The sequence below is a fragment of the Bombina bombina genome, chromosome 7 (genome assembly GCF_027579735.1).
Source record: "Bombina bombina isolate aBomBom1 chromosome 7, aBomBom1.pri, whole genome shotgun sequence".
Taxonomy (NCBI): Eukaryota; Metazoa; Chordata; class Amphibia; order Anura; family Bombinatoridae; genus Bombina; species Bombina bombina.
The window spans coordinates 73842098-73858205 of NC_069505.1; the positions used below are offsets into that span (position 1 = coordinate 73842098).

The 16108-nt window shown below is 33.0% G+C and overlaps 1 protein-coding gene across 1 annotated transcript in view; it reads right to left on the reverse strand.

Moving 5' to 3' along the window:
• Positions 1-1199, reverse strand: part of LRRC4C (leucine rich repeat containing 4C) — a 2370-nt gene extending 1171 nt beyond the window's left edge. The window contains exon 1 of the mRNA XM_053688881.1: positions 1-1199. This exon is cut by the window's left edge and continues 1171 nt beyond it. Coding sequence (XP_053544856.1) covers positions 1-1199 — 1199 coding nt within the window.
• Between the last annotated feature and the right edge of the window lie 14909 nt (positions 1200-16108).

Below are 16108 nucleotides of genomic sequence, written 5' to 3' on the forward strand. Positions count from 1 at the left end.
TTGTAAGCCCCATGAGTCATAATTGATCCATTTGGAGTAATCCAGCTAACATAAGTCAATGAAGTGGATGCTCGACATTTTAGCTCTGCTGCCATCCCTTCTGTGACGTTAAGATCGGTGGGGGGCTCCAATATCACAGGGGCATAACAGGTAAAATAGTTCTGATCTAACTCTGCAATATGAGTTCCTTTTAAACTGGAAGGAGTGCTACACCGAGCACAGCATGTGCTGCCAGTGGTAACTATTTCTTTGAGCCACCAGCTAAGCCAAAGGATGTCACAGTTACAGTTCCAGGGATTGTGGTGCAACTGAATCCTTTGCAAATTGTGGAGAGGTGTAAAAAGGTCATGAGGCAGCATAGTTAGATTATTGTGTGCCAAGTTGAGTTCCACCAGTGATTGAAGGTCATCAAATGCATTTCTTTCAATCACTTGAATTTGGGAATGCATAATCCAAAGTTTTTGTAGATGAGTTAATCCTTGAAATGATCCTGGTCTAAGCACAGACAAATGATTACCAGAAAGGTCTAACTCATCCAGTTTTACAAGAGGGGTAAGGTTGGGTATTTCTCTTAGATTGCACATCCCAAGGTTCAAATATTTTAAGTTTGAGAGACCTTCAAATGCTCCTTCTGAAACATATGATAATCTTTTCATCTCACCTAAATCCAATCTACGCAAGGAAGGAATGCGATTAAAAGCATACGATGGAATGCTTTCAATTGGATTGTTTCGCAGCCAAAGCTCTTTCAATTTGGACAAATATTCAAAAGCTCCATTAGGGATGGTGGTTAGACGATTGTCAAAGAGTTCTAGAGTGTTTAGGTTTGCCAAGCCATTGAAGGCTCCAATTTCAATCGTCCTAATATGATTTCGACTCAACTGTAAAACCTCTAAGTGTCGTAAATGTTTAAAACTGTCCACTTTTATTATTTGGATCTGATTCTCATGGAGGTTCAGATGTTTAGTGTTAGTGGAGATACCATCAGGGACCTCTCGCAAGTTTCTTCTTGTGCAAATCACTTTGCTGAACTGGTTGCTACAGGAACATACAGAAGGGCAGGTTTGTGCCCTAACCAAACCAGCAACCACAAGAAGCTGAAGAGCCAATAGAACAATTAGAAGGGGGTCAAGTAGGGCCCTGTTGAACCTAGGACCTATCATCATCTGCTGTGGATATAATGTCATCTTGTTCAACATTCATAATTTGTTTGTGTTTGGTCCTTCAGGAGATCCAGTTGTCTGAAAAATAAAAAAAATATTCTATTAGTAACGTATCCCAAATTAGCTGTTCACATTCATTTACATGATTGGGAGTTGTATTGTGCAAAATAATTATTTAATTCTACATATCACAATGCGTGCAACTTTATTTCCCCAAACTTTTTTTTTTAATAAAAACTAGCAATTTATCAGTTGCAATTAAAGGGAACACTAAAGTGAAAATTAAGCCTTCACAATTCAGATAGAGCATGCAATTTTAAACAACTTTGCAATTTACTTGCATTTTCAAATTGTGCACAGTCTTTTTTATGCACACTTTCTGAGTCACCAGTTACTACTGATTATGTGCAAGAGTTAACTGAGTAAACCTAGTCTGTAACTCGCTGATGAGTCTCACATGATACATGGGACAAAGAAATGGAAGGACATTTAATATTTATTAGAAAAGCTACCAATTTGTAGTAAGTGCTATTGAACGATCTTTATATTATGCATATTTTAAATCTGAAAGTCAACTATTTTTAATGGTCATTTAATTTATACTCATCATCATGTAAACATGGTACCGAAGGTATGTTCTGGCATGCATGAATAATCCGCGACAGTTAATACTTTGTTTTTAAATTACTGCAGTAAAAAGACATTCATTTTGAATACAGATTTTATCTACGTTTATGATATTCAGAACAAAGAGACAACACTTTCATCAGTACATTAGCATTTGTATGGTTATGTCCATGAATTGAATGTAACTCATACTATATTATACCCTTAAATGTTAGTTTTACTACCTGTTACCACTAGGGCATCTGAACTCAAAACGTTTCTCAGCCTATAAAAATTTCATAATTTGATAATTCTAGTATCTAGAACTTAGTGAAAGATCGCTATTCAGGGATAGTTTCTGGAGATATATATATATATATATATATATATATATATAGTGAGTCAGGTGCACTCTCACAAACAGTTCATTTAAATGCCAGGGTGCTAGAGTAAAGTTAAGATAAAGCAAGCAGGAAACAGCACTCTCTGGTCTTGGTAAACAACCAATTTATTCAGTGACTGATGAAGGGGTGTATTCCCCGAAACGTCACTGAATAAATTGATTGTTTACCAAGACCAGAGAGTGCTGTTTCCTGCTTGCTATATATATATATATATATATATATATATATATATATATATATATATATATATATATATATATACATACACATACGCACAGGATTTTTTTTATAACAAAAAAGGCAAATATACATTTATTCACCAGTAATTTTTACACAAAAACATACACGTACATAGAGGTCAAATATGTAGCAAATATAGCATTGATAGAAATTCCCCAGCAGGACCTCTCTATTAAACAATAATAATCAATATTTAAACAATTATGTTACACATAAAATAATAAAATACAGATCCCACAGATTTACGCGTGTTTATTTTCTATGTGTGTATATTCCCTGCAAACCTATTGCAGAACATGCCAATGTTTTCCAACTGGATTACTGCACTTAAATTGGTGAGATTGATTTGCCCTTTTGTAATAAGTTTAATAATGTCTATTCTAATAAGTCTAACTTTTACTTTATATATATATATATACACACACACACATATACAAACTTTTGCCATAGTAGTAAAAATTAGAAAGTTGCTTAAAATTGCATGTTCTATCTGAATCCTGAAATATATATTTTTTTGTTTTATGTCCCTTTAAGATAAGAACGGCAAACAACTGTTGCTACAAAACCTCCCAAACTATTAACAGGGCACAAGACTGGCATTGTTAATTCATATTTTGGAGCTCTGTGACTGCTGGTTTAAGAATCCTGTTTATAGCTAACAAACTCCCTGATCTCTCAGCACAAGATTTGCCTTTAGAACTGAAGATGCTGCCTGTTGATACATTTTTCTCATTCTCACCCGCAGACCTCGGTTCATTTCCAATCTTACGCTCTCTGCAAGGTCCCTTTGCTGTAGAGATTAATGAAATTTCCTATAAATCCGCCATAAGCAAAATCTTATAATTTACACCCAGCTCAAAGCTCATTCCTAACCTGGAAGACAAACTGCATAATGCATGCATTCAGCCTAGCAAGATACGCATCAGCAAAGGTTGCTCACGTTAAACAAAATGTGCTTTAATTTCTCTCCAAAAAGCTTGTTACAAAAGAGAATATATAATTTAACAGATCAGGGTAATTCTTTGCAGTGGAATTAAAGCTCTGCATTGTTAAGTATTATTCTACGACTGGATGATGTATCATTCCTGGAAGACCCATATTTAGTTCGATTTTTACTGAATCATCAATGAAACATTAAAGTCATTTTTTATCATGTATTTCAAAGAACATCAATTAAACATATTGGGCCAGATTACAAGTGGAGCCCTAATTAACGCTCCGGCTTGAGGGTTAACTGCGCTAGAAGTAAGCTTTTTGCACTTGTTGTGTTGCGCTCGTATTATGAGTTGAAAGCACAAAAAGCAAAATTTACAGTATTGCGTGCGCCTTCACATATTCCTCCATAGAAGTCAATGGAGACCCGCAAACCCGATTGCATATTCTTATATGTCAACCCGACATGAAAATATGAATATTTCACATAGAAGAATATCTTATATTTATTCATACATATATATTTTATTATTATCGGTTATTTGTAGAGTGCCAACAAATTCCGCAGCGCTGATATATTTCTACATATATCTTTTTTTGGTACAATATATATATCTAAATATATATATATATATATATATATATATATATATATATATATATATATATATATATATATATATATATATATATATACATGATTATATATAGGTACAGTGCTTTTTTTGTAAAAGAAAAGGTGACGGTACTTTTGATTTATTTATTCTGCTCAGTAACTTTGAGAAAAGCAAAGGGACCATATTATTTACAATGTTTGATGTATTTTGCAGTCCCCTCTTGTTAAAACTAGAGTATTTACATGATGATTACAAATATTACCTGTTATGAGTTGGCAGAGGTGGGGGTACCGGTGAATACCCCCACAAAAAAGCCCTGGGTGTAGATATATATATATACAGTATATATATATAAATTTCTTTTTAAAAATACATAGAACATATTCTGATATGTGCAGAACATTGGGATGTGGAATATTTACAGTAAATTCACAGTATATAAAAATGTATATAACATAAATATGATTTTACATGTTTTCATCTACTTAAAGGGACACTGTACCCAAAAATTTTCTTTCGTGATTCAGATTGAGCATGAAATTTTAAGCAACTTTCTAATTTACTCCTATTATCACATTTTCTTCATTCTCTTGGTATCTTTATTTGAAATGCAAGAATGTAAGTTTAGATGTCGGCCCATCTTTGGTGAACAACCTGGGTTGTCCTTGCTGATTGGTGGATTAATTCATCCACCAATAAAAAAGTGCTGTCCAGAGTACTGAAACCAAAAAAAAGCTTAGATGCCCTTTTTCAAATAATGATAGCAAGAGAACGAAGAAAAATTGATAATAGGAGTAAATTAGAAAGTTGCTTAAAATTGCATGCTCTTTCTGAATTACAAAAGAAAAAAATTGGGTTCAGGGTCCCTTTAACTGCAAATGGCTCCAATGCACGAATACATATATGTGTACATACGTATTTATATATTTATATATGTATTTATGTATTTATATATGTATGTAAATGCATATATGCACACATAAATACAGCTGTATACATCTGGAGTTTTTATTGTAATTATATTAAGATTTGCAAAGGTTGAACTTGATCTACTCATCTACTATGTTACTAGGATCTACTCATCTACTATGTTACTAGGTTACATACCCACATATATAACATATATATTTGTGTGCAATAAAAATACAAGCTGTTTAAATATTAAACATTAAAACTAGCTATATACCACTGATCAGGACAACACATCTAACTCTTATTTCTGCCCTCTTCTCCCCTTCTTTTAAATACATCTCAGGAAAAGTAATTTCATTCAGTAGGGAAATTCAATTTAGCAAATAATAATGCCTGTTTAAATACCTGTGTTAATTAAACAGCAAAAAATAAATAAATAATACCCTTCTGTACCTTTAATTAAAGATTGACATTGATTCTATATTTGTTGTCACTTATATTGTCTTTCTAGAACAGAATTCTGTTTAGTTTTGAAGGTTAATAAATTGAATTATTGGGTCAAGACAATGATAAATTGAGGAAATTATTGTGCCTAATATTTTACATAATATATTATTGACATTGATATTATTGTGATACATACAATTGTATCTAGAAATATTAACAGGAATAATATCTTATTTTATAGAAAAAAAATGAAAAAGGCATTTTTTTGTTTTTTTCTTATGTTTTAATCATTACCGATAAAAATTATTTTAAAAGTCAAAATTAAGATACAGTACAACTTGGGGGGTGTTGTATTTAACCCAGTGGAAAGCAGAGAAGTCTGCAATTTATCGCTGAGCAATGAGTTGTAGACATTTTTGTCAGCCCAAGAGTAAAACGGATACTAACCCCAAAATGTTTTCTTTCATGATTCAGATAGAGCATGCAATTTTAAAGGAATAGTAAAGTCAAAATAAAATTTTCATGATTTAGACAGAGCACAACATTTTAAATAAGTTTCCAAGGGACACTAAACCCAATTTTTTTTTTCTTTCATGATTCAGATAGAGCATGAGATTTTAAGCACCTTTCTAATTTACTCCTATTATCAATTTTTCTTTGTTCTCATACTATCTTGATTTGAAATAGCAGTACTGTAAGCTTTAGAGCCGGACCATTTTTTGTTCAGCACCTGGGTAGCACTTGCTGATTTGTGGTTAAATGTAGCAAACCAATCAGCAAGCGCTACCCAGGTGCTGAACTAAAAATGGTCCGGCTCCTAACCTTTTATTACTGCTTTTTCAAATCAAGATAACATGAGAACAAAGAAGAATTGATAATAGGAGTAAATTAGAAAGTTGCTTCTATCTGAATCATGAAAAAAAATAAAAAGAATTGGGGTTAGTATCCCTTTAAGCAACTTTCTAATTTACTCCTATTATCACATTTTCTTTGTTCTATTTGTATCTTTATTTGAAAAAGAGGAATGTAAACTTAAGAACCGGCCCATTTTTGGTTCAGGACCTGGGTAGCGCTTGCTGATTGGTGGCTACATTTAGTCACCAACCAGCAAGAGCTACCCAGGTGCTGAACCAAAGATAGTAAAGTATCCCTCTAACATAAGAGTAAGCAGGTTAATATAAGTATAAACTGATGGATACATTATTTGTGTTGGGGTTAGGGAAGCTACAACGAGCACACATTTAATAGTTAAAGGGACATTAAAGGAATATTCCAGCCAAAATTGGTATTAATATGAATGGATTTTAGTTTTGAATAGAAACATTTTTGTGGTATACAGTACATGTATTAGCAAAAATATGATTACCTTGTATCTAAGCCTCTGCAGACTGCCCCCTTATCTCAGTGTTTTTGACGTTAGTGAGCACAATGTTATATATATATGGCACACATGAACCAGCTCTGTCTAGCTGTGAATAACTGTCAAAATTCACTGAGATAAGAGGTGGCCTTCAAGGGCTTAGACATTAGCATTTGAGCCTACTTCGGTTTAACTTTCAACAAAGAATACCAAGAAAAAAAGTAAATCTGATGATAAAAGTACATTGGAATGTTGTTTAAATTTGCATGCCCTCTTTGAATTATGAAAGTTTACTTTTAACTTTACTGTCCCTCGAAGTATGCACCATGCAACATCATTTTTTAAACACAGCACTTGCTCAGAGAGCCTACGGTCCTTGTAAAATCTGTTAATGACTCAATTTGTTAATTGCTGACGAGATACATACAAGCCCCAGTGGCGCACAGAGCAGCTGCAGTATTTAAAATGCTGGTGCACTGAGAATATCTAGCTATATAGCACGAGTACATAAGACAAAAATGTTAACACTAAAACAGTGATAACATTTACTAAAAGCATTTTTGCCAACACATGTATATAGCAAATATGTTTCTATTCAAAGATGTAATTAATATATTTGCTTTTAAATGTTTACTGGAATGTCCCTAAACAGTGCCGGCAGCTATCTTCAAAGTCATTCTCCTATGTTACCCCTCATAAGTATGAGTTAGTGAAGTTCTGCATCTTCACACTGGGAGCTGCCATCTTGAAGTTTATATTTGTTATGCGACTTTTAAACTGTGCAAAAAAAAAACTGCAGACGTGTAAGCTATGTGAGCTAAAGTGAAGTTCAAGGTACAGTTGTCAAAAAGCAGATCTGTAAAAGTGCACTGCTTCTGTCACATGATGCAACAATACGCGAGCTACAAGATGGCGACTCCCAGTATAAAATGCAGAGCTTTACCTACTGGATTCTGTAATGAGTAAAAAATACCAGGGTGAGTAGTAACCATGCTTTTGTAGTTGTATCCAACTGTTTGCTGTCCCTTTAAATTGGAGTTTGAGTTGTACAGGCAGCTGTGTGGTCACTTTAAAGAAAAATTCACTGCATAATATTATTAGATTTATTGTCTCAACATTGTTCCTTCTACAAGCAGTAAGAAAGGTGGATGACTCAATAGGTGATAAGGGAATGGCACACACAGAGATTCAGAAAACAAAGTCAGGGAGATAGGTGACTGAAAGCAATTAAATAACTCTACTTGTGAGTGTTATTGGGTATAATAATAATAATAATAATAATAATAATAATAATAATAATAATAATAATAATAATTATAATAATAGCAATAATATTAATTTACTGATACACATGTTTGGCGCTCATTATAAACAAGAAAGGCTAACCACATTTGTTCATAAATGTTAAATATTTGGCAAATACTCATTCTTGTATATATGAATGCTACATTTCACAATCATTTTAAACTACCTTATTTTAAGCCAATGGGAATTAATATTTAAAAAGTATAGGATAGATGATAGATAGATAGATAGATAGATAGATAGAAAGAAATACAGATAAATATAAATATATACAGATAGATAGATATTAATATAGATAGAAATATATACAGATATGAATATTTACAGATAAATAGATGATGGAAAGATAGATACAGATAAATAGATGATAAACTGATGATAGACAGATAGATACAGAGAGACAGATACATAGCTAGATAGATAGATTGTTATATATAGATAGATTGTTATAGATAGATAGATAGATAGATAGATAGATAGATAGATAGATTGTTATAGATAGATAGATAGATAGATAGATAGATAGATAGATAGATTGTTATAGATAGATAGATAGATAGATAGATAGATAGATAGATAGATAGATAGATAGATAGATAGATATACAGTATATAGGTACAGGCAAGTAAATGCTATATTTCTTTGACATCTTTTTTGACTAACTTGATTTAGATACTATTACGCACTTGTATTGTTATATTGATAAATTATAATCTCCCTTTTCTCTGCAGTTTTGTTGCTGTGTTTTTGCCTTGGCATATTATTTGCAGAATATCACCTCTAGCAAATGCCTTATTTCCCTGCAGAAAAGAATAACTACACATTTTATTGACTTATCTTTCTGTACAAATATTATTTTTGACCAATAAAATACTCTTCTTGTCTCCTGATTTACTTATCAAGTAACAATCAATAAAGCCACAACCCTTCATAAGCCAAATCGCTTGCCAAGTTTGCACATTTTTTACAAATAATAATTCTGTAGTTATGAAAAAACAGTACAGTGTAGATTATATTAATGGTGTATGAGCACTGTGGGTCTCGGAGCACAATAACATTACAATTATAATAATAGTAGGTAAGCTATTTAAACAAATATAAAATCATATATTTCACCTTATCCACACTATATACAAAGATTATTTCTATTTTTGGCTAAAGATTATTGTATCCCTTATTGCCTTACTTAAAGGGACAGTAAAGTAAAAAAAATCTTTCATGATTTAAATAGGGCATGTAATTTTAAACAACTTTCCAATTTACTTTTATTACCAATTTTGCTTTGTTCTCTTGGTATTCTTAGTTGAATGCTAAATCTAGGAGGTATATATACTAATTTCTTAGACCTTGAAGGCCACCTCTAATCTGAATGCATTTTGACAGTTTTCACCACTAGAGGGCGTTAGTTCATGTGTTTCATATAGATAACATTGAGCTCAGGCACATGAAGCTCCTAAGAGCAAGCACTGATTGGCTAAAAATGCAAGTCTGTCAAAAGAACTGAAATAAGGGGGCAGTTTGCAGAGCCATAGATACAAGGTAATCACAGAGGTAAAAAGTATATTAATATAACTGTGTTGGTTATGCAAAAAAACAACAAAAATGCTGGTGTTTACTGTCCCTTTAAGCCCAACTCTTAATTTATATGTTATTAAACTGCAGTTTAAAGGGACATGCAAAATGAAACTTTTGCTGATTGAGAAAACACATGCAATTTTTAGAGACTCAACAATTTACATTTATGTTTGAATTTACTTAATTCTCTTTGTATCCTTTGTTGAAAAGCATATTGATGTTGGCTCAGGACTGGCGATAGATTACTGGGAGCAGGGACAGAACTACCATTGGTGCACTACATGTGTGCTGGGGAGGGGGGCATATCAGCCAGTCTATACATGATACATACAGGTGTATCTTTGTGGTCATTATCTTTGTATAGCCATTCATCATCTATAGCATTGTCTTTTTATTGTGTATTTGTCAATTATTCAGTTATACTGTATCTACTAGTGGTCCTTTAAAATGATTTGGATAGAACATACAATATTAAACAACTTTTAAGTTTACTTTTATTATAAAATTTGCTTCATTTTCTTGTTATCCTTTGCTGAAGGAACAGCATTGCACTACTGGCAGCTTGCGCTGAACACATCTAGTTAGCCAATCACAAGAGACAAATGTGTGCAGGCACCAATCAGCAGATAGCTCCCTCTAGTGTAGGATATGTGAATATTCTTATTCAACAATGGATGCCAAGAGAACAAAGAACATTTAAAAATAGAAGTGATTTTAAAAGTGTCTTAAAATGACCAGCCCTATCTGAATCATGCAAGTTTAATTTTTGCTGTTCTGCGTTACAGAATGAAATAATCAGATTCACAATCTCTATCTAACATAGAAGATACCACAACAAATATTGGGATATGTAAATAAATATATAGAAATATAATGGAATTGGTTGCAAAGAGAGTTAAAAGTTAAACATTGAAAATAAAATCTGTGGGATGTGCGAGTTGTAAGGCTTCCGTTTCTGCTGCTCTTTGGGTGCATTCTCACCCTCACCATTCTGCCTGCTGCTCAACAGGGCTGTGCTTGGCTTCATCCGGGGCGAGTGCTGGGGCGCTGCCACTGGAGCTGATTTTGACTATGTGTTTAACCCTATTTGCAGGAGTTAAACACATACTTATACATAAGCAAAGTGCAATAGATACAATGATGTAACACAAAAGAGCATATTATTTTTCTAGTTTTAAGTTTGTTTTATAAAGTGTTCAGAATTGTAGCTGTTTATCTGAAATTCATAAAGAAAAAATGCTAAACTTTGTACTGGCAGTAGAGAGCTCAATCCTAGAAAAATCCTAGAAAACAATTTATATGATTTTGCATTTTAAACACCTTTCCAATTTTCTGTTATCAAATTTCCCTTTTTTCCTCTTGGTAATATTTTTGCTATGTTGGAAAGCAATACCTAGGTGTGTGTGTGTTGTATATATATATATATATATATATATACTAAATATATATATATATATAATATAGTATATATATATATATACACTGAAAGCTCATAGAACCAGAACCAAATTAATTTGGTATTAAAGGGACAATTATTTCATTTTTGCTGTGGAGGGTATTTTCAAGTCTGCGGGCTGTAAATTAAATGCACCAGTTTTTCTAGATCCTTTGAGCAGAGGGCACATTATTAAAGGGACATTATACAATCATTTTTTCTTTGCATAAATGTTTTGTAGATGATCTATTTATATAGCCAATAAAGTTTTTTTTTTAAATAAATGTATAGTTTTGCTTATTTTTAAAGAACATTGCTCTGATTTTCAGACTCCTAACCAAGCCCCAAAGTTTTATGTGAATACCGTCAGCTACCTTCTCCAGCTTGCTCCTGTTTGTGTAAAGGGTCTTTTCATATGCAAAAGAAGGGGGAGGGGGGGAGTGTTTTATTTCCCACTTGCAGTGGGCTTTCCAGCTACCTTTTCAACAGAGCCAAAGTGACAGCTTCTAAGTAAGTTTTTAAACCATTTTATACTGGATTTTTATATCAGTATCTGTGCATCTTATTCTTTATAGTAGTGTCTATTACATGCAGTTATATGAAAATGAGTGTATACTGTCCCTTTAAAAGCTGCCTATGTCTTAATCCTTTACTAATATGTCAGCACAAAGTGTGTTTCTGGCACACAGAGTAAAATCATTGCTCTTTGTATTTCTGGCACCCCAGAGGTTAAAATAAACCTATTGGGAGTTGGAAGCTAAAGGAGTCAAATTACAGCTGTGTGTGTGTTTCTTGAAACAATTAAGGGTTAATAAGTCTTGGTTTTGTGTGTATTGCATGTTATTGGTGGTAAAATCACTGGTTATAGTTTAATATTATCTGCCAGAGGCTAAAAAACAGTTCTTAGTTGGGGGGAAAATATACATTGGCGCCAATTTATCAAGTGTCTGGCGGACATGATCCGCTGTAGCCATCATGTCTGCCGCACATCAATAAATGCTGACTGCATACGCTGTCAGCATTTATCATTGCACAAGCAGTTCTGGTGAACTGCTTGTGCAATGCCGCCCACTGCAGGTTAGCGGCCAATAGGCCGCTAGCAGGGGTGTCAATAAACCTGATCGTATGAGATCAGGCGGATTAATGTCCGCAGAACTCCTGTTTCTGACAAGCCTGAAGGCTCCTGTGGAAACAGATGCATTGGGGCCAATTGACTGCTTGGTAAATCGGCCCCCTAGTCTGGCCAAGAGTGATTCTATTGTATGACACTAGCTGCTGCATGCCCCAGTCACCTGCTGGTCGTCCTGAGTTTTTGTTCAGGAAAACTGGCAACCGCATGCTTTTTATATAGTCCTGTGCTGAATAAACCTACTTTTTTATTACATGTTTCTGAAACCTTGTCTTGCCTATGTTAGCCAATATGCATTAATACTAAAGTATCTGCTATGTAGAAATATGATTTAAAAGGATATGAAACCCAAAAACAATTATTTTGTGATCCAGACAGAACATAGCATTTAATAAAGTTTCCAATGTACTTCTATTATTAAATTCTTAGTTCTTATGATATTCTGTGTTGAAGAGATACCTAAGTAGGTATCTAGAAAACTACATGGTAGGAAATAGTGCTGCCATCTACTGCTCTTGCAAATAGATAACATTGTTGCAAAACTTTTGCCGTATAGTGCTCCAAAAATAGATCGGTTTCTAAGCTTACATCCTGGCTTTTCAACAAAAGATATCAAGAAAACAAAGACAAATTGTCAAAAGATGTGAATTAGAAAGTTGTTTAAAATTGCATGCTCGATCTGAATCCTTTAAGAAATTATTCGGGTTTCATATCCCTTTAATATGTGTCTTTATAATATAATAATATATGACTAATTTGAACATTAAGTAAACTATTGTATGGTATGTATATATATATATATATATATATATATATATATATATATATATATATATATATATATATATATACAGGTGGCCCTCGTTTTACAACGGTTCAATTTACACTTTTTCAGAATAACAACCTTTTTTTCCAGTCATGTGACTGCTACTGAAATGCATTGAGAAGCAGTGCATTTATTAAAATAGTCAGTAGGCGGAGCTGTCCACTTGTGTTGCAGCAAAGTCAAGCAAGCTGAAATTAATCAGTTTACCCAGACCTGAGCTATCGAGCAGATTTCAAAGGAACAAGATCTTCCTGTCTATAAATCAGTCCAGATTGGAATGCATAGAAAGAACTGTTTGCAGAAAAATGCAAGTGAAGTCTGTGTTGTGTGATTATTTTATTAGGTTTATAATGCTGTTTTAGCAAATGTTTTTGTTCATTTAACTTAGTTTAATTATATATTCTGTGTTGTGTGATTATTTTATTAGGTTTATAATGCTGTTTAGCAAAAAAATAAATTCATTTAACTTGGTTTAATTATTATATTCTATGTTGTGTGATTATTTTATTCGGTTTATAATGCTGTTTAGCATTTAAAGGCTTCATTTCAAAGCTTTAAAAATAATGTATTAGATGTTACTTATGACATGTTACAATTCCCATTGACTTACATTATAAACTGGGTTTCAATTTACAACGGTTTCGATTTACAACCATTCCTTCTGGAACCTAACCCCGGCATAAACTGAGGGCTACCTGTATATATATATATACACATATATATGTACACACATACTTTCAGCTAACAAGCAATATGTCTCTAGGGATGAGTGCTACATAGGAGGTGTTCATTTCCTGTTTCAGTGTCAAGAAACAGCACTTATTAAGGAAGAAAAAATTACATGTTTATTTGTTGCTTTTTCATATTAATAAAAGAGAAACAAAAAAAACTGAATGCCCTTTAAAGGAAACGGCAATGAACAAAATATAACAAAGTAGAAAATGTGTTACTATGTAAATTGCTGCCACCTTGTGGTTGATTGTTATAATGTAAATACTTCCTGTTTCACTTCTGACCTGGATATAGATTTTTTTCTCTACAAAGTACACAGCTTGCATTTTCCTTATAGCACTATGAAATATGTTTTATGTTTCATTATATTATATTTTTTTTAGATTTTTTTTTTTTTCTTCCTTGATTATTTTCTAGTGAAACAGCTGGGTGTTAAAAAAAAAAAAAACGAATAAACTCGCTGAATGAGCAATGCTTTGACATGATGGAGTAATGCAGATGAAATCCCATTCCAGTTGGCAAAATAGATCTGCAGCAATGGGGTCAGAGAGCGTGAAAGTTTCCAGACACGAGAGAGAAGGAGAGACAAATGACGTAGAAAGTAAAAAACCTTGAGCCGAGAAAAAAAGATTAATTTTGAGCCAGATAGACCGGGTTGTGAGATAGATGCCCATTACAGAGAAGGTTTTGTGCATCTTCTGTTGCAAAGAAATTAATTTTAATGAAAAGTGTTTTAGATCAAATTGCTAATGCAGTCTTCCTTTTGGGGGTAAATCACAAGAATAAACTAAAGAGATTAATAGTTTATGTCAGAAATTAAGTACTGAACTGCAAGACCCACATACAAGATAAATGTTTTAAACCCAATATAATTAGGCATGAAATTTAAAAATAATAAACTTTCATGATTGAGACAGAGCATGCAAGTATTTTTTTTACCAATTTACTTGAATGATTAATTGTGCATTATTTTTATGTGCAAACTGTCTGAGGCTACATCTCTTGTTAAACACGTGCAAGAGCTAACAGTATTTACATATACAAGTCTGTGATTGGCTTATGGCTGTCACAGGATCCAGGGGATAAGGATATTAAAGCAATCATAAATTGTTCAGAAAAAAATAAATATACTGTTCATTTGTAAATCGAAGTAAATATCATTGCATTGTCTTTTTATTTTGCATATGTTGATTATGAAAATCTAATGTATGTAATGGTCCTTATATATGATTTTAAAAATAAATAGACAGTAAAGTCCAAATAAAACTTTCATGATTCAGATGGGGCAAGTAATTTTAAACAACTTTCCAATTTACATTTATCATCAAGTTTGCTTTGTTCTCTAGGTATTCTTAGTTAAAAAATAAACTTAGGTAGGCTAATATGCTAATTTCTAAACCATTGCATGCTTCCTCTTATCTGAATGCATTTGACAGTTTTTCACAGCTAGACAGCGCTAGTTCATGTGTGCCATATAGACAACACGCCGTGGAGTTATTTAAGAGTCAACACTAATTTCCTGACATGCAAGTCTGTCAAAAGTACTGAAATAAGGGGGCAGTCTGCAGAGGCTTAGATACAAGGTAATCACAGAGGTAAAAAGTATATTAATATAACAGTTATGCAAAACTGGGGAATGGTAAATAAAGGGATTATATATCTTTGTAAACAATAACATTTTTGGTGTTTACTGTCCCTTTAAAGGGACTTGTTACCCAATTGATGAATATCTGAAAAGTGATACAGAATATTTGTAAAAAAGCGGACTTCAAAATATCACATGAACATCTCTATGATAAGAAAGTGAAGACATTTTACCTCAAAATTTCCTCAGAAGCCACATCCCATTTTAAAGACTTCATGCATCTAATCAGGATGCTTGTCCCAGGACTTGCAAGGGAGCGCACACCTGGCATGTGCAGGCAAAGTCACTTTATTTCTCATTTCAGTTTAAGGGAGATTACTATGAAATCTCACAATATTATGATAAAATCCCACATGATCACTTTAACGCAAAGTGTGTACTTTTACTTATTATTGATGATTATGATTGGCTGTTTTATGACAATAAAATAGTAGCTGTGGGTTTCATGTCCCTTTAATAACGCAAAACATACTGTAAATCATTGTTTCTCAACTCCAGTACTAAGTACCCCTAACAGGCCAGATTTTCATGATATCTTAATTAGAGCACAGGTGAAATAATCATCTGATGGGTGAGACTAGTTTAGTAAACATGGTTACCGATCAGCTGATTATTTCATGTGCTCTAATAATTAAAACCTGGCCTGTTAAAGGGTACTTAAAAACTGAAGTTGAAATACACTGCTGTAAATGTTAGGCTCATCCAACTAAATAAGACTTTTAAATTGCATTAGATTTAATAAAAAATAAATATTTGTATGCTTGCTGACAGCTGTGGAA